The following is a 20349-nucleotide window of genomic DNA, read 5'->3' as shown; positions in this document are numbered from 1 at the left end:
AAAATTAAAATCTTTAAGAAAACCCTCAAAAGATATAACAAATTGCAATGCATGAGCCTCATTTGGAATCTAATTTGACGAAACCAACTATCAAAAAATTTACAAGACAATAACAAAAACATGAACACTGGATATTTGATGGCTATTAAGGAATTACTGTCATTTGTTTCTAAGTGTAGAACAGTACTGGAGTTGCATTTTAGAAAATATTTATGGATGAAATAATATGGATTATTATATAGTTGGGCATCTAGGAAAGAATGATGGGGTTACAGAGGAGACAAAATTGACTCTGAGTTGATAACTGAAGTTATACTATTCTATTATTATATTTTTGAATATTTTAAATGTGTTCCCTAATTGAAAAAAAAAACTTCAATTCCAGAGGCATCTGGCTGGCTTAGTCGATAGAACATGTGACTCGTGATCTCAGTGTCACAAGTTCAAGGCCCATAATGGGTAAGGAGCCTACTTAAAAATTTTTATAATTAAAAAAACTTTTGATTCCAGAATCTTTTCTTCAGGTCAGAATACTAGCTCATACTATTATTACCATGGCAATCTTTCTTTGACAGGAATTGAACTTAGTGTAAATGTCAGTGTACTTACCAGTGTCCTCCTGGTATTTCATGAGTAGGGATTTTTCCCTGACTAAAAACAAGACTAAGCCTTTGTTATGACCACCAGTATTTAAGAGAATAGATCGTAAAAAAAACTAAAAGGTAGAGTTTGAGCCTGATTCTATACCAAAACTATATAACATGGCCAAAGATCAGTAACAGTGGAGACGGACTTAAAGAAGGAAATCAATAGTAGGAGAACGATCAGCACTGGCCTCCTTTCTTCTCCGCGCCAGATGCTCGTAGTCCCTACTACTGAGGCTGAACTGCTCCTCTCTCCAGATCTTTGACCATAAAGATCTCATACTTTCTAGCTCATATCCAATGCTATCATCCCCACCAAATCTGTTACCTTGAACAGCCAGCCTTTTACTGCTTCTATAGCACTAATCGCAGAGCTGTGAAAGCAACTACTCATCTCTCTCTCTTTCTCTCTCTCTCTCTACTAGATAATGATCTTTCAGCCAAAGACCATCTTATAAGGAGAGGCTGCACAGTGGGGTGGTTTAGAGCATAAACTCTGAAGTCACACTGTCTGGGTTTCAACCATCTAGGTATTTGAGAAGCTAGGTGCTATGTTCCTTGGGAAAGTCACTCTGTGTCTGAATTTCCCTATTTGTAAAGCACAGATAACAATTGTACTTATACGGGTGCCCAAGTGGCCCAGTCAGTTAAATGTCTGACTCTTGATTTTGGCTCAGGTCATGATCTCACAGTTGGAGCCCTTCTTCGTCGGCTCTGTGCTGATAATGCAGAGCCTGCTTGGGATTCACTCTCTCTCACTCTCTCTCTCTGCCCCTCCCCTGCTAGCTCTCTTTCTCTCAAAATAAATAAATAGTGAAAAATAATTGTACTTGTAGGTTGTTGTGAGTCCTGAATGCAATATATATGTGGTTTAGAATCCTTCCTGGAACACTGTGAGAGCTTAATGGAAATTGGCTAACATTATTATAGTGTGGTGTTACTGATATGGACGTCAATATAAATTTTTTGTATACCCAGGATCTAGCACATCCATTGATACGAAGACAGTCAACATATCCTACATCTACCTATTCTGCTCTTTAGTCTACCTGCCTCAACTTTCTCTGGCAGTATTCCTCATGTCTCTGAAATGGGTGGCTCTCTGAGATCAGAATGCTGCCTTGAACTTGGCCATGAAACTCATTCAAGTACATGCACTATAGACTGTAGAAAATGGTTAATGATACTTTAATCCAAAAAACCTATTCTAAAGCAGATGAAAGTATGAGCCATGGCTGTAGATTTCTCCACGCATGAGCTATGTAGCATTGTCCCCATTTCTTACAGTAGCCACGGAAGGAATTCCAAGCGTTGGGTAGGTAGGTGTGTTGTACGGAGGAGCCCTGTTGCTGCTGCTGGAGAGTCTGGCTGGGTGTGGAGGAGCTGCCTTGTATATGGGAGGGGCTGAGCCCTTGCTGGGATTGCTGGGAGGCAGGGCTCAAGGGCTGTCCAGATACCTAGAGAGAAAGACAAAGCAGGAGTAGAAAACAATGAACTTTCAATATAGTTAAGACTCACAATAACTGAAGAAAATAAATCTGGCTAACATGAATCAAAACACTGAAAGTATCACTGTTAAAATAATGGTATTTTCAATAAGAATAAGATTAATGAAAAGCAATCCTAACGATGCAGTCCTAATTAGTTTTCAAAGGATTACCTACAAGAATATCCCCCCAAATTAATTTCACCAAGCTTATTAGAAAGATACATGAATGAGAGTATAATTATCTTCATTACATAAGATTTAAAAAATTGAGAAGCTCAAGGACTCGCCTATGTCACAAAGCAAATCTGTAACACAAACTGAAGTAGAACCCAGGAATTATTATTTCCAGTGAGAACACTGGGAAAACCCACCCAGTTAGTGGAGATGAACACAGGCACGCTGACAGACATCCAGTGGAGAGGCTTACTCCTGTCCACGGGATACAGCCCACGCTCCATCGACTGTGTTTAAGCCCTCCATCTGCCAGTTCCAAACTGCCTTTCCAACTCTTTTCTCAAACATCATTTTCTGTTACTAACCTAAACAGTTTTCCTTAAATACACCCGTTGCCCACCTCTGTGTCTTTACTCACAATGAGAGCACTTTCAGATCACAATGCCTTCCCCAATTACCATGTCAAAATCCTACCCCTCCTTCAGGACCTAATTCAAACACCACTTCCACAGAAATACCCTTGATTCCCTGCTAAACATAATCCTTCCCTCTTCTGAATGCTCACAACTTACCCATATATCCACATCATCCTTAGCCCCTGGCAAAACCCATCCTTAGACCATGGACTTGGAATATGTATCCCCTCATAGGTGACACTTTGGGAACCAGAGTCCCCCATTCCCTGTGAAGATTGCCTGCGCCCACTTCCAGGGCTGCACAGGTGTCTTCCCCTGGGTCTGTCATCCTGCCAGAGTCCTACCTTTTGGACCTTTGGGTCCTATCTTTTAGGCTCCATTATTGGTATTTGGGCACATGGAACCAAGGGGGTGGCCATGGGATCACCATTTGCAAGGATGTGGAAAAAGCTGAGAAGTGTGGGTCCGGATGTCCACGTGGGTACACAGAAGGCCCTGCGAGGTTCAGGCTGGAGGCTGGGTGAGAAGGAAGGGGGACCTGTCTTGGGGAAGGCTGTCCCTGTGCCCCCATATTCTTGAAAAGGAACTCCCAGGAGTCCCTCCAGCCTCTTTGAGAAACGTAGCAGTGCGATGCTGGGTGAGGGGATGGTTGGGCTCCTTACGGACAGAGGCAGCCTATCTGGGACTGGGAGTAGTAGCAGAAACCTCACAGCGGCTGAACCTCACACTAGAAGTGGGGGAGAGGCTGTCAGATGACAAGCGGCAGAGCCTCCCATTGCCAACGCCCCTCAGTAAACAGGAAGGCCGAGAAAGTGCATGTTTATCCTATGGATTTCTGCAGCCAGCAAAAGGGCAAAGAGCCAGCAAACGGGGGAAGAAATCCTCTCTCCCACTTCTTCCCACCCCAGCCTGAGTGCCACCCAAGCATTTGGCAGAAATGCAAGCAATTTTGAATTGACTCTGTCCATGTGACTTAGAATCAATTGTTACTTTACATGTATTTTTCAATTTTGTTATTATGAGAGTGTATGTACGTATCAAGAGTGTTTTTTAAATTTTTATTTAAAAAAATCTTTTTAACATTGATTTTTCAGAGAGAGAGAGAGAAAATCTAAAGCAGGCTCCAGTTATGCTGACAGCTCAAAGCCTGATTCAGGGCTTGAACTCATGAACTCTGAGATCATAACATGAGCTGAAGTTGGACGCTTAACCGACTGAGCTACCCAGCTGCCCCTAAGTTTTTATTTAAATTCTAATTGAGGGGCGCCTGGGCGGCTCCGTCAGTTAGGCATCCGACTTCAGCTCAGGTCAAAATCCCATAGTTCGTGAGTTCGAGCTCCATGTCGGGCTCTGTGCTGACAGCTCGGAGCCTGGAATCTGCTTCGGATTCTGTGTCTTCTTCTCTCTCTCTCTGCCTCTCCCTAACTCTTGCTCTGTCTCTCTCTCTCTCTCAAAAAGGAATAAACATTAAAAAAAAATTTTTTTAATAAATAAATAAATTCTAATTGGTTAACATAGAGTGTAATCTTAGTTTCAGGCGGACAATAAAGAGGTTCAACACTTCCATACAGCACCCGGTACTCATCACAACTAGTACCCTCCTTAGTCCCCACCACCTATTTCACCCATCCCCTCACCCACCTCCCCTCCGTCACCATCACATTGTTCTCTATAATTAAGAGGCTGTTTCTTGGTTTGCCTCTCTTTTTTCCCCCTATGCTTATTTGTCTTATTTCTTCAGTTTTACATGTGAGTGAAATCATAAGCTATCTGTCTTTTTCACTCAGCGTAATACTCTGTAGCTCCATCCATGTCAATGCAAAGAATGTATATTTAACAGTCTGTTAGCTTGATTTGAAACTTTCAGTTACCTAGAAATATGGCATGCGGGCCTTCATTTGTACATTTGTCCTGGAACCAGTGGATAGCAGAGGTGAGCCTACATGCATCCTTTCTGGTTCAGATACCTTCACTTCATATCCTATTTCTTTTTTTTTTTAAGTTTATTTTTACTTGTTTTGAGAGAAATAGACAACAAGCAGGGAAGGGGCAGAGGGAGAGGGAGACAGAATCCCAAGCAGGCTCCAGACTGACAGCACAGAGCCCAATGTGGGGCTTGAACTCATGAACCATGGGAACAGGACCTGAGCCGAAATCAAGAATTGGACGCTTAACCTATTGAGCCACTCTGGCACCCCACCTCCACTTTTATTTAATTTTTTTATTTATTTAAAATTCTTTAATGTTTATTTATTTTTGAGAGAGAGAGACAGAATGTGAGCAGGGGAGGAACGGAGAGAGAGGGAAACACAGAATCCAAAGCAGGCTCCAGGCTCTGAGCTGTCAGCCTCACATGGGGCTCAAGCCCACAAGCTGCGAGATCATGACCTGAGCTTAAGCTGGAGGTTTAATGAACTGAGCCCCCCACGTGCCCCCCACCCCCAACCTCCAGTTTTCGTATTGGCATTGTGCACACACTTGCTTTCAGTGATTAGCTTCCCCTAACCAAACGGAGCCCTGTGATTTTACATCCTAGGTACTCTGCTTCCTGTTCTAAAGGACTGTCTGATAGTATCCAATTGCTAAGGTGTTTCTTGAATTTTGGAACAGTGACTTTGTGGAGTCTTATTGTATTTGAATGATATACAGTCTGTGATTGAGAAAGCAGAGCTACATCCATTCAAAAAATATTTATTAAAATCTTACCCATTGCATGAAACTTTCCCAGGCCGTGTTACCCCCGGGGAAGCCAGAGAGCGTACCTGGGATGACGGCGGGGCAGGGGCAGCGGGCTCCGTGACTTGGATGTGCTGCACCTGGATGGCATGCTGGGCGTAGGTCTGAGCGTCATGGAGCTGGCCAACATCCACGGTGGACTGTTGAGACTGGTGAGGGGATGTGGCCTGGAGGGAGAACCAGATGCACATTGATCGAGGGTAAGGGAGATCCTTCTAGAGAAAATAAGCAGCTAGAACAATATCCCAGCAGAAGAGCAGATGGAACTTCACAGCCCAACTTTACTCCCAGAGAGCCCACACCAAATCCAAGCTGCTATATGTTAGTGAAGGAGACAGTGGGGGTTTTTTAATGCTTATTTATTTATTCTGAGAGACAGAGCATGAGTGGGGGAGGGACAGAGAGAGAGAGAGAGAGAGAGAATCCCAAGCAAGCTCCACACTATTAGCACAGAGCCCAATGTGGGGCTGGAACTGATGAACCATGAGATCGTGACCTGAGTCAAAATCAAGAGTGAGACCCTTAACTGACTGAGCCACCTAAGCACCCCAGAAAAGAAGACACTTCTAAAAATTATGCTCATATGGGGCACATGGGTAGCTCAGTCGGTTGAGTTTCTAAATCTTGATTTCAGCTCAGGTCATGATCCCAGGGTCATGGAATCAGGTCCCACATAGGGCTCTGCACTGAGCGTGGAACCTGCTTGTGACTCTCCCTCTCTCTCTGTCCCTCCCCTGCTCATGTACATGCATGTACATGCTCTAATTTAATTAATTAATTAATACTATGCTTATAAAATATAAGCCACTAACACTTTAATTCTAGAAGAGAAGGAGATAGAGGGAATTAAGCTCCTTATAATAAGATGAATGAGAAGCTCTCAGGAATCAAAAATCTTTTTCCTTTAAGTTTCATTTAAATTTAATGACCAACTCTTGATCAGTTAAAAAAAAGGTCAAAGAAGAGAATTTGCTTTTAACTTGTCACTATTGACCCACTATGATGGTGTTTCCTAACCTTTTATGTATCTCAGACATCTCTGAAAATCTGGTGAAAGTACAGTCCCTTTTTCTAGAATACTGTACATAAAGATCATAGTCTACAGGCAACTTCAGGGATTCATAGGTTCCTCCAAAGCCTGAAGTAAGAACTTTCCCAAAGGAAAATATGGTAAAGAACAGGCAATGACAGTAGCAACTCCCCATTTCCCACTCTGGTATAAGTTCTAAACTTTCAGAGACCAAATGATTTCAAAGCAACAAGTTTGTTCATTTGTACCTTGAGTACACTTCCTCAGCATAATTAAATGAAACAATAGTTTGGGGAGGATTCCTTCTTTTAGCTCCCTAATTGGTGAGAATGAGCTACTAATTATCTGGTAGAAGGGACAATTATACTCTATAGTAATAACGTACTGACTGACACTCAAAACTCGCAATTACTCTTCATAACCTTCCACTCATATTAGTCATTGAATGCCCACATAGGGACTTATCCAACTGGATCCTCACCACATACTTGGTGCTCAAGGATTCAGAAGAGGCTCCCAAAGAGTTCACATAGCACCGTCCTGCAACGGCATGGGATGATGGTGTACACTCGAACCTAAAATCTCTAAGCTGCTGTTGCGAGAAATCTGACACTAAGTCCAGAGCCCTCTACAGCCAGGTGGCAGGGAGAGCTTTACAAATGCCTTAGACGCAGAACTTAAGTGCAGGAGCACATCATATGGGGTCCAGCCCCCGCTCTGAGGGTCGGGTGCTTGTGGTGGCCTGCCTGCCATATTGGCTAGTGGCAATATGGCGCCCATGAGGTAAAGAGCGGCAAGGGCAATACCGTACCGGAGCTACTTGCACGACCTGCAGCTGTATATGCTGTGGCTGCTGAAGACCAGATGCAGACTGTGACACAGGGATATACTGAATTCTCTGGTAGTCCCCTTGCGGCGTTCGGTAGTCTGTTGTTAAGGTCTGGGACAGTTCAGTCATGGCTTGGGTTAGGAGGTCTGTTGTCTAGAAAAGTCACCAAAAAACACATTAGCTGGTAACACTACTGCTTATACAAGTAGCCCTGAGCTCAGATAGAATAAAATCCAAAGGTGAGAAGATGCTGGAAGATAGCCTATATATCTGTCTATGTCAGGCCCAATGGAGTTACCCTCTTGCCACAGAGGAGCAGTACTGAACATTTCTTGCTACCTCTTGTACAGAGAGCTTTGGAAAGCATCGACAAGGAGACCAACCAACCGTAAGCATAATGCCCTGTGCAGAAAACTGAAGGAAAACAGGCTGCATTACAGCTAATTAAATAGCAAGATAGACACAGCTATGGTACTGGAAGCTGTGGTAGGCACTAAAGGAGGTGAACTGCCCTTATCAGTCACACACTTACCACCACGGTCTCTCCAGTGGCACTGTCTGTGGTTAGCACAGCGGGGGTAGCACTGATCACGGCTGTTGTCAGTGGTGTATGTAAGGTGTTAGGGAGCTGGGCATATTCTGGATGCTTCTTTCGAATGTGTTGTACCATCTTGGTCTGAAAAATTATAGCAAAACCAAGAATAATTACTAGAAGTTGTTGTTTTCAATCATTCTCAAAAGTAAACCCTTCAAAGATTCCTAAAGTCTTTAATGCCTTAAAAAAAGGAAAAAAAAAAAAGGAGTGTCACTGATTCCGTGCCTGTTCTTCCTAAAGCAGCACAATGGTATGAAAGAGAAAAGGAAGAGGCTGAGAAAAAATTGAACACTTACGTGACCCCCACAATGTCAACCAAGGTCAGAATACCTCATAGCATCTCCTAATCCACCAATACGTACAGCAATCAATCAGAGCTCCTCCCTCCAACCAAGAATGACCCCTTTTCAAAATCTATCATATAAGTTCCTATGTAGTACTTCTATAAGCCTGAGTTCATAAACTATGAGCATAGAACACTCAAATATAAGACCCTCACAGACAAGGGAAGAGGAAACCAATCGAGTGCTCAGGCTATATATGAGACACACAAACCGGGGAAATTCCGCGTTTTCTCTTCCCATTTTGGACTTGCATTCCCTATCCTCAGGAAGCAGCTCCTTAGCCACCTGACCTAGGAAAACAACTCCGTTAGCGCCCCATCAATTAATAAGTAGTGAATCGCCACCTTCCCTTAAGAGATTCCTTAAATAACGACCTTGATTCAGATGCAGTCAATGCCTTTCCCCATACCTTGCTGCTGTACTGTTTGGAGCAGTGAGGGCAGCAGACAGGCGGGGTGGCTATTGTGCCGGTAAGCTGGGTGTGGGTGCTCAGCATGGGGTCTGGTTCTCCAGGGCCAGCTGGACGGAGCTTGCGAATGCTTGGTGGGAGCTCAGCCCCTGGATGGTTCTTCAGAATATGGGCTTTTCGCTTGCTGGCACTTTTATAAACCTGCAAATTCAAATGCTCCACCATGAAAGCGGTATAGGGTTCCACTTTCTTACTTAAAGCAAACCATCTAACAATTCCACTGTTAGGTATGAGAAATGAGAAAAAGCATTCATGTGGCCCAAAATAAAATATACTAACAGATATGTTAAGGGATAATAAAGATATAGCCTAAATAAATAAAATAAGAACACAATATAGATATGCTAGGTATCTTCCTGGAATGTATATATCTAAGATAGTAATAATAAAATATGCTTTACCCTAAAGTTTAAGAGGTAGATACACAGTCACAGAAAAAGGATTGTTTCAAAGGCTGGTTCAACCCATTTGCCTTTCTGCAAAAAGTCTCACAATGTTTACTAGTACTGGATGACAAAGAATCCTCCAAAATGGCAAGTCTACTAGTGACTAGTACCTGTAATGGTAAATCTAGGCTTTAAAAAGCTTCCTAGTTTTAAGCTAACACAACTATATATATTGTATAAGGGAATAATATTCCAATGAAACAACACATGTATATTCTGTCTTTCTGTAACTGCACAAAAGTAAGAATGAAATAGTACAAAGAGCCTTCCATCGCAAAACTTCTCTACATCCTACTCAATCCTCTAGAAATCCAAAACCTCCTGTATATTTTATAAGGAGGATGATGAACAATTTCACTTTAGAGCTTAGGAATTTTAAAGTGAATTCATATACTAAGCTCCTGGTAAGCCTTTATAACAAAAATCTCCTTTATAACAAAAATCACGGAAAGAAGGAAAAGTATTAAACACAAAGTCAACTAATGCTTCAAAAAAAATTTTTGGCTTAAAATGAGGCTGTGCTTCTAGCCCTTTCTCATCTGAATGGAAAATTACCGAGAGAGAAGGAACCATCTGTTAAGAGTAACTGTAAGATCCGAGTATGTATTTACACACGCAGACAAATGGGCTCCGCACAGGGCTCCCGGAGAGACAGGTTTCCTTTTACCTTATCACAATACTGACAAAAGTAATCGCGATTGGGTTTTATGATGGGCAGAGTTAACTCCGGCACCTCTTCTATCTTCATGTCTGGGTGCCTCTTTGATAAGTGATTTACCTGAAGGGGTAAAAAAACAAATGAGAAAAAGGGAGCCCATTACACAGACAGACACTAACCGAATGCCTCTCTGGTCTGGACTGCTAGAAGTTGGCATTCTCTGAGGCAGTGCCCCAAAACAAGAGGGCCTGGGGCCAGCTCCATCTGACACCAAGCCTTAACAGTCACCGTTAACAGGAGCTAACAGTAATTCGGCAAATTACTGAAGGGGAATTGGGTCACTGCAGACTTCATTAACACTCTGAGGGAAGACCCGCTGATGGAAAATTGAAAATTACACTAGCACGAAATTTCGTTGTTGGAAGTCTCCTGATGCAAGCCTGTCCTTCATTTTCTTAGTACCCTAGCCTTCCTCCTCAGTAAGATACAAACTCAGGTTCTAAATTGCAAATAATGCCCTATGTTTTTTGCTCCCAGCAGAAATATATTCTGCCAAAACCGTAATGAGGCCAAAATGAACTGAAGGCAGTGAACTGGCTGTCCTGATGTGTCTGCTAACCTGGGTTCACATACCCGGCTTTGAGGGGCAGTTTCCTTCTATTGTCGTTTCACATCTGGAAAAGGGAGCAGCTGGAGAGAAGAAAAGACCTCACCAGAAAGTATGTTCAGGAACACAAAAGAGAAGAGGGAAATAAACTAGAAGAGCAGAGATTGAGCAGGGCAAAGCAAAAGAAAAGTAGTAATGAAAAGTGATAGAAAAAGACCTCTCCCAAGAGGTCACCAGAAATGAGCTGTGGCGAAGGAGGGCAGAGGGAGCCTGGAAAGGAGAGAACTCCAAACTGGGCATTACACACGTCTGGCTTTTCCCCTAACCACTAACAAAACCTACTGACAAATCTCACACACAATACTGCACAAAAGCCACCCCCACAAACAGAAACGGTGGGTCTGGAAGCTGTTTGGCACTGACCAGCATGCCCCGTCTCCGGAAGCCCATCATACACAGGCGGCACTTGAACGTGAAGCTATCATAGTCCGTGGACGTGATGCGAGGCTTGAACGTCTTGGAGCGGCTGATGCGGTCAGCTTTCTTGGCTTCTCTCTCAGGGTTATGCATCCTCTGCATATGTTCCCGTAGTTTGTCTTTTCGCTGTTTAGAGAGAATTTTTGAAAAGGCAAGGGGAGTCGGGAACAGGGGCAGAAAATTTTTCAATAAAGGGATTAAAAAAAGCAATACGAGTTACCAGTAAGCACAACCTGCCGTGATGCACCCGTGTTGCTAGGGTGCCATTGTGTACAAGGACCTGGCAAAAGTGACCAGGGATTACTCTGTCCACTAGCAGGTAAGTGTGTCCCACTGAGCCTTGGTTTCTGAGAAGAAAGACTTCATGTGTGTGTGGACGAGATCAAAGGATAATGCAGTAAGTTTGGTATTAAGAACTACAAGACAAATTGATATTGGATTGTAAGTAATACTGGATTTACAAAGCCACCTGTATGCTCTATTCCCACACATTTTAGCAAATGTTATGATATTCTTCTAAATCCCACATAAATTTAAGAATTTCTCATCTTGTGGATTTAGAGGTTCAAGTAAACAATTCTACTGCCCATTGTAGATGGAGCAAATGGTCTAGGTCACAGGTCTTAGTTTGAGGACCTTATCTAGTGATACATGTTGATATGAGTCCATAGAGAGAAAATCAGGCAGAGCCCATCGTGAGTAAAAACAAATTCAAACAGATGCCAGCCAGCTCCCTTATCCAGCTCTCTTCTCTTACACATATGATTAAACTGTTACTGGTCTTATGAAGATTTTGAACCTGCCCACCTGAGCAGTCCTCCCCATGCTTCCATATAGGGCCTTTTATTTAACCACTTCATTTTTTCAGTGCATTTAACTAAAGTGCCCACCAAGTATCAGGAACCACACTGAGTTCAGATTTTCTATGCTCGGCACCCCTCACCTACCACCCCCTCCTGCTGCAGTGCATAGCACCCAGCTGCTCTATCCTCCTACCCCCACCCACCTCATTCCTGGAAAGCTCAGGAAATAATTTGAGAGTCTCCTAGTTTGCAGTAAAGTCTGGATTACAAACACTGCCCTAAATAACAGTATTTCTCTTTAGTCTGTTTATTTTTTTTCAAACATTTATTTATTTTGGAGAGACAGACAGAGTGCAAGCAGGGGAGGGGCAGAGAGAGGGAGACACAGAATCCAAAGCAGGCTCCAGGCTCTAAGCTGTCAGCAAAGAACCTGAGGCAGGGCTCGAACCCACGAACCTGTGAGATCATGACCTGAGCGGAAGTTGGACACTTAACAACCAACTGAGCCACGCAGGCGTCCCCTCCCACCTCAGACGTGTTGCATTTCTACTTCTTCCCCCACCTATTCCCTTTAAACAGGCCAATTTATTTTTACTGAATCACTGCCTAAGTCCAAAAGCCTACTACTACTACGTCTCCATGTTCTGCGCGCAGAAACAGACACGTTTGCCGAAGGACAAATCTCAGCCAGGCCTTTCCGTCCTAACAGCCCTAAGACCAATCCATCACACCCCCACTCTCTCCTCCTGCCTAAATCTTGCTGCGGGATCACCAACTTTCCCAAACATCTAGCCCCCCAAGCTACAAACCCCAGTTCCTCAATGTCTACCCATCAGGCTTTCATCACACAAAGTCCTACCAATTCTCCCTCAGACGTTTGTCTTGAATATGGGCCCTCTTCTCCATGCCCACTGCCTGTGGCCTAGTTCAGCCCAGCTTTAAAATGCCCCTGGGGGGGTGCCTGGGTTGCTCAGTTGGTTAAGCGTCCAGCTTTGGCTCAGGTCATGATCTCATGGTTCGTGAGTTCGGGCTCTGTGCTGACAGCTAGCTCAGAGCCTGGAGCCTGCTTTGGATTCTGTATCTCCCTCTCTCTTACCCTCCCCTGCTCGCCGCTGTCTCTCTCTGTCTCCCAAAAATAAATAAATAAATAAATAAATAAATAAAATGCCCCTGGGGCATCTTTATCCCTTTCTCCCTCCCTCCTCCTCCTATCCCTTTCTCTAGCAGGCTAACTCTTCCCCACCCTTTCATAAATTCAAGGGTCACCTTATCTATGACGTCTCCCGTGCATCCCAAGTCAGAGTTAATCTTCATGGTATTTTATTCTTTTATCTATTATAGAAGCAGTAATAATTCTTTTTTAAGTGCTATTTATTTAAGTAATCTCTAACCTGACACAGGGCTTGAATCAAGACTCTGATGTCAGGAGTCACACGCTCCTCCGACCAAGTTCTCCAGCCCGGCAGCCTCTCTAATTCCCTCTTTAAACTGAGAGCTCCTGAAGTGTCTGGGCAGCTCAGTCAGTTAAGCATCAGTCAGTTTCAGCTCAGGATATGATCTTGCAGTTCATGGGTTCGAGCCCTGCATCAAGCCCTCTGGTGTCAGCACAGAGCCCACTTCAAATCCTCTGTCCCCCTCTGTCTCTCTCTGCCCCTCCCCCCTCGCACCTTCTGAGAAATAAACCTTAAAATTTTTTTTTAATTCTTTAAATGTTTTTATTTATTTTTGAGAGAGAGAGACACAGTGTGAGCAGGGGAGGGTCAGAGAGAGAGGGAGACACAGAATCCGAAGACAGGCTCCAGGCTCTGAGCTGTCAGCACAGAGCCCAATGTAGGACTCAGAACCATGAACTATGAGATCATGACCTGAGCGGAAGTTGGATGCTTAACCGACTGAGCCACCCAGGTGCCCCTAAAAAGTTTTTTTCTATAAAAAAAACCTGAGAGTTCCTGAAAACCAGAGGCCCTGCCTTGTCTTTACACATGCAGCATGTAGTCAGACAATTACAATCCAGTATGAGTGCTACAACAGGATCACGAGTAAAGGTCCTGTGGCAACACACAGGAGAAGCAGAAGCACTTCATCCAGCAGAGGGGAGGGCAGCAAGATATGCCCCTGTATGAAGGTTGATAACCCGGCTGATGAGTCAGTGGAATGATGAGAGAGTCTGAAAGTATATTTCAAGCAGGGGTGGGGTGTGAAGGAGAACAGACACAAAGCCACCAGGAGAGGCAGCATGCCACACATAAGCAAACCACACAGTTCAGCAGAACAGAGTACAAAGTGGAAGGGGGAACTGCAGAGCTAAATGGGAGCCAGATTCTGTTTTTAACTAGAGGGGAGGGGCACCTGGGTAGCTCAGTCAGTTAAGTGGCCAACACTTGATTTTGGCTCAGGTCATGATCTCACAGTTCGTGAGATAGAGCCCTGCAGCAGGTTTTGGGCTTGACAGACTGGAGCCCGCTTGGAATTCTCTCTCTCTCTCTCTCTCTCTCTCTCTCTCTCTCCCCCGCCCCCCCCCCGCCACTCTCATGTGAGCACCCACATGCTCTCTCCCTCAAAATAAAAAACATGTGAAACAAAAAAGCACTAGAGTTTTTTTTAATGCTTATTCATTTTTTAGAGGGGGAGGGGCAGAGGCAGAGAGACGGGGGACAGAAGATCTGAAGCAGGCTCCATGCTGAGAGCAGAGAAATGGATACAGGGCTCGAACTCACAAACTGTGAGATTGTGACCTGAGCCCAAGTTGGACATTCAACCAACTAAGCTACCCAGGCACCCCCAAAAACACTAGAGTTTAGATGACACACAGGTTACATTAGTTTGATGTGTACAATTTAGTGATTTGACAACTCTATAAATTCTGCTATAGGAGCCAAATCTTGTGGTGATGTTTTTTTTTAGTGAAGTAAACTTTATACTGAACATGGGGCTTGACTACATGACCCTGAGATCAAGAGATGCACAGTCCACCAAATGAATCAGCCAGGTGCCCCTGGTGGTGGCTTTTAAGTGATAAGCACTTTGGAATCTATCTAGGAGGCTATTTAAAGGGTTTTGGGGTGCCCACGTGGCTCAGCTGATTAAATGTCCAACTTTTGACTTTGGCTCAGGTCATGATTTGCATGGTTTGTGGGATCAAGCCCCGAGTCAGGCTTCTGTGCTGACGTGTGGAGACTGTTTAGGATTCTCTCTCTCTGCTCCTTGCTCACTCGCGTGTGCTCACGATTTCTCTCTCCCAAAATAAATAAATAAACTTTAAGAACATTAATTAAAATTAAAGGGTTTTTCTGAAAGGACATGGCATCAGATTAGTTCTCTAGAAAAATAACTCAGTACAGTCTGAAAAATGGATTGCAGATACACTGTGCTTTTATACTTCGTCAACTTGGCTAACAGGAACTGACTACATTTACATGGGTCCCCTTCCCAGTGTGGTTCCCAGTTAGTCTTTGCTAAGAAAGAGGATCACACCAGACTGGAAGGTAGAAATGAAGCAGTGGCCATGAGGCTGTGGGTCAGTCAGATGCAGGACAGCCCTGCTCATCCTCGCTGTCTCCCACTCAGCCATCTGCCCTCTTTCCGGGAGCAGACGCTGCTGGCAAATCTGTGTCCACTGCCACAGGCAGCGCCAGCACCAGCTCTCTTTGCTGGGCCCGGTGGAGATGCCTGGGTTCCCAGACTCCCAGGTAAACCCCCGCTCTCCACCCAGACCAGGGCTTCAGAAGGGTGCCTCAGTGACTCTTCTCCAGGACTCCAACTTTTCCTGCCAGACCCTTACTTCTCTTCTTTAATGAAGTTCCTTTTCCTATAAGAAAATCCCTTACCACATAAGTCTACTGGGTTTCTTTCTCTGATTGGAGAGAAAGAACACACTGGGTGAAGGTAAAGGAGGAAATGAAGGCTGCAAGGTGTTTTACGTTTTACGTGCCTGGTGCAAAAATGACATCTGGCACAGAAGAGATTATTAAAAAATACCGAATAGATAGGATGGATAGATGGCCAACCGGTTAACATCATAAGACAGGGATCCTTCCTTTTGCATATACTGTTGGTGTTGTTTTTTCATGAAAAAACAACAAAAAATACTAGGCCCATTTACACCTTTCACATTAGAGTTCTCTGCAAAGTTCTAAATCATGCTACTGTATATTGAAAGCTATCAGGATTATATCCCACGACATATCAACTTAAACTCTGAAAATTACTCCCTATTTCTCTTTATTGTCTCCACATTCTATGTAATGTATCTTTTTCAAATTAGTTTTTCCCTCCTGCATCCACTTCTGATTCTTTTCCAGTTTCTATGACAGCATGATATATAACCACATTACTGGAGTTTCGCTAGTGAATGCAAACCATCTGATTTCCAAATGAAGGATACTTCATTATTTCCACATTTACTTGTTTAACTCTTATCTGATTCTCCTGTGGGTTTTTCCTTTGCTTCTTCTAAATTCCTGCCAGGTAACTGATACTCATTATGTCTTATTTTATTTTTATTTTTTAAATGTTTATTTATTTATTTTGAGAGCAAACAAGGTAATGGGGGAGGGGCAGAGGAAGAGGGAGAGAAAGAATCCCGAGCAAGCTTCCTTAGTGCAGAGCCCAGTGTGGGGCTCAATCCCACAACCTGAGCCAAAATCAAGAGTCGGACACTCAACCAACTGAGCCACCCAGAGGCCCCAATTATGTGTTATTTCAATCCTTGGAGTCGTTACCATTCCCCAAAGTTGTCTAAGCCATTTAGCGTTCTATAGATTTCCCTGTGATTTTAAGAGCTCAATTACCAGGCTCTAATACTTCATAAGTGCTCAATAAAAATCCCTTAATTTGGTAAGTAAATGTATCCTTCTCTTAGGAATTCCTCAATAGCAGCTTAGTTTTGTTCATTATGCATTTAGCTCTTTTAAGAAGATGTGGAAGGGGTGCCTGGGTGGCTCAGTCAGTTAAGCGTCCGGCTTTGGCTCGGGTCATGATCTCACAGTTCATGGGTTTGAGCCCCGCCTTGGGCTCTGCACTGACAGCTCGCTCAGAGCCTGGAGCCTGCTTCGGATTCTGTGTCTCCCTCTCTCTCTGATCCTCCCCTGCTCATGCTGTCTCTCTCTCTGTCTCTCAAAAATAAATAAAAAATATTTTAAAATTTTATTAAAAAAAAAGATGTGGTATTACTCTATTCAGCAATTTGGATTAATTATTTGGGGAAATTAAGGTGAGCTTTTCCCTTCATTTTATAATAATAATAAGTCAAACACGAGACATAAAATGCATCTCAAGTTCAGCTCTTTGTATGTAGGTGACTAACTGATGAAATGAACAGGCATTTGTCCTTAGCTTGACATAATTTCAGCAGCATGAGAACTACCTCAGGCTGTTCCCTGTTTGCATACCTTGAATTGCTTCCCACACGTGGAACACAGGAAATCTTTGCGGTCTGAATGTCGCAGCATGTGGAGACGCAATTTGTCGGGACGACAGAAGGCCTTGTCGCACTCCGTACACTGGTAGATCTTTTCCGAGTGGAAGCTTCGCACGTGTTTTTTCACCTGGCAGTTGAAGACATGAAAAAGTCAGAGGACTCGCACCAGAGGAAATGACAAAAGGTGGCTTATCAACACTAGAGGGAGCCAAACACATTACCATGGATTTTCATCAACCTGGAGGTGTGATCCAATCAGATGTGATTGATAATTGGTCTCAATCACATATAGTATCCCTGTCACAAAACAAACAGAGCAAGTAGCCAGAAAGCCTTACAAATATTAACCTTAATTTGAAGAAGAGGCAGAAAGAGTACTTGCTTAGTCAAAGCCCCGATCACATAAGACCCATTTTTCCTTCTCTCTAAGATTAAAAGCAGAGTTCCCTTGGATTTAAATGAATCTTGCTAAAAATTATCTGCAGAAAGATAAAGAAATAATTCTTTCTCACTTTTTCCTGCCTCCAACATGTACAGAAGCAATTTAGCCCCTTTTAGTAATTGGTCCTTCTATATCTTTCTATTAAATCACATTCTGAAGAATAAAGACATGAATTGGATGATATAAAATACACTACCTATTGATGAGAATACAATACCAGCATCATTTCTACTTAATGGGGCTTATTCCCTGTACTTTTAGATAACTTGAATAAAGGAATATGACCTCTGCATTCTCTTAGCCATAAATACCCAATGAAGAAGAGCTGTGAATGAAAGCTAAGTAGTCATATCAAAGTATTTCTATAAGACATTTTGCTTCATTGTTTTTTGAGTCTCTTTTGCCATTGGAGTCTGCCTTAAGCCACTTTTCTAATTGTTTGTATGAAGTGATAAAATTACCAAGAGTCCGAACACTAGCAGAACTATGATCTCCTTTTATTTGGGTAATTTTTTAAAAAAGAGAATATTTTTCATTATATATTTATATTTAAGTACTTATTGACTAGCATAGAACTAATATATCATCACTTGAAGTCCAAATGAAATCATGAATATTCTGGAATTTATCCTCACCTATTTTGCTCCAGAATATAGTCCAAGGAAGGAGGTCAGTGCTTGACACAAAAGTATATTATATACCAACTTTCTCTTTGTTTCCTTCCAAAATGCATGACCTTAGTAAAGCAAGACAGGATACCACAGTAGTAGAGAGAAAATGTTTCCAGGCCAGGAAATGGGAGTATGTCTTCCACAGGCTCTCTATATTTTATGAGTAGAGGGTACTGGCAAAGATTAAGAAAGACTTTGTAAAAATTATAATCAGATCTGGGTATTTGTTACTTGTAATAAAACAACTATTTAAATGCTAATGTCTGATTTGGATAATTGAGGGTCATGAGAATCTCTTTTGTTTATCAAAAGTAGCTTGATTGAAGAAATATTGTTCTCAACGTGAAGTTCAAAGAAGGGATGAAAATGCAGGCGACAGGCAGTCTCAATTTCCCAATTATTGAAGTGTCTTCTACCAAAGAAGAAAGCGAATGGGAATCTCAGGAGTAGACACTCACCTGGATAAAATCTGGGAATCGTTTCTTACAGGTTGGGCAAGTGAAGCAGCCATCATTGATATGAATGGCCACATGATCCTTTAACAAATCAAGGCGGTCAAAGGATTCTGGGCAAAAAATGCAAGAATAAGTCTTCTGGTCTGAATGGAGCTTCATGTGGCTCTCCAAGGACGCACTGCTGATGAAGCCCTTGTTACAGAGGTCACAGGTCAGGGGGCAGTTGCCCTCCCGCCCGTGGAAGCGCAAATGTTGGTCCAGTTTGTCCTTTTCACGGAAGGCCTTCCCACACTGCAAACACTTAAAAGGCCGGAAGGACTTCCGGATAAACAGATGCTGAAGAGCTGCATTCTGAAAGACACACACAGATATGATTATTTAGCAAGGAAATCACGTGCATAAGCAGCTTGCACCTTTATAGAGAAGTAGGATGATCTCTGCAGTCAGACTTTCCAGAAAATTAAACTCTGGGACACACAGTTGAAAGAAGTCTTTCAGGGGCGCCCGGGTGGCTCAGTCAGTTAAGCATCAGACTTTTGATTTCAGCTCAGGTCATGATCTCAGGGTTCATGGGATTGAGATCTCAGGGTTCAGGGTTCACTGGGCTCTATGCTAACAGCATGGAGCCCGCTAAGGATTCTCCCTCTCCTTCTTTCTCTGTTTCTCTCTCTTTCTCTCTCAAAAATAAAAAAATAAACATTTTTTAAAAAAGAAAGAAGATTTTTCTGGTGAAGACACTAAAAATGAAGCTAGCCTCAAAGCAGTTCATGCTGAAAAGACAAACTTCTTTTATATCTCACAGTATTTATGGATATGTGGGTTTGTTTTTTTTTTTTTAAAGAATTTAAGTAACAGCCAAAAAAGCATTCCCAATCAAGGATTTGTATGAAACAACAAGTCCCAGAGTGGATTAGAATAACAATTGAAGATTTAGAAGAAATGATGCAGGAATAGTCATACACACAAGGCTGGAGCAAGTCAGCCAAATATTACTTGCTGAAGCTCTTGAGAAGAAGAATCACAAGCTTGAGTAAAATGTTTAGGGGGAAATAAGAGATATAAAAAGAACTGAAGGGCAGTACTTGCCAGAGGCAGGGGAAGGAGGCAATGGATAGTTTCTTTGAGGGTGATGGAAATGTTTTAGAATTACGGTGGTGATCGTTGCATAACTTTGGAAATATTCAAAAACCACTGTAAAAGGGTGAATTTTATGGCATGTGAATTATATTTCAATTTAAGAAAAGAAAGAGAGAAATAAAGGATATAGATTTATGTGGACATGTTTGTTCATGACGCAAGATACACGAACACACACGTCATAAATGGAATATGTGTATTTGACCACTTCCTACTTAGAAAATGCAGAAGACAAGTTCTCAGTGTAGCTAGTTAGTTCTACTGGTTAGAAAGCCATGCTAAAAAAGTTAATCTTATTGCTTTGTTTCCCGTCTAGACCAGCCCATTTTGCCTTTTTTTTTTTTTTTTTTTGGAGTCACAGATCACACTTCTAATGCTGATTAGCCATCTTATAAATTCATGCAATTGTTATAGGGGAGCCTAGTGAGAGAATATGAATGGATATTCAGTGCAAATTCATCACTACTGCTGGAAAAACAGCTCATGCTCTACTGAGAGCAGATCAACA

At 42.7% G+C, this 20349-nt stretch overlaps 1 protein-coding gene across 4 annotated transcripts in view; it reads right to left on the bottom strand.

The window, feature by feature from the left end:
* Positions 1–20349, bottom strand: part of PRDM10 (PR/SET domain 10) — a 94970-nt gene that overhangs the window by 7461 nt on the left and 67160 nt on the right. For all 4 annotated transcript variants that reach the window (XM_029957181.1, XM_029957182.1, XM_029957184.1 and 1 more), the window contains 9 exons: positions 18708–19055; positions 17108–17263; positions 10861–11040; positions 9840–9950; positions 8667–8867; positions 7851–7994; positions 7301–7471; positions 5486–5626; positions 1930–2101 (listed from right to left, as the gene is read on the bottom strand). In XM_029957181.1, the coding sequence (XP_029813041.1) occupies positions 1930–2101; positions 5486–5626; positions 7301–7471; positions 7851–7994; positions 8667–8867; positions 9840–9950; positions 10861–11040; positions 17108–17263; positions 18708–19055 (1624 nt within the window). The remainder of the gene's footprint in view (positions 1–1929; positions 2102–5485; positions 5627–7300; positions 7472–7850; positions 7995–8666; positions 8868–9839; positions 9951–10860; positions 11041–17107; positions 17264–18707; positions 19056–20349) is intronic.

Source organism: Suricata suricatta, chromosome 11 (genome assembly GCF_006229205.1).
Source record: "Suricata suricatta isolate VVHF042 chromosome 11, meerkat_22Aug2017_6uvM2_HiC, whole genome shotgun sequence".
Lineage (NCBI taxonomy): Eukaryota > Metazoa > Chordata > Mammalia > Carnivora > Herpestidae > Suricata > Suricata suricatta.
This window is presented reverse-complemented; position numbering and strand designations above follow the sequence as displayed.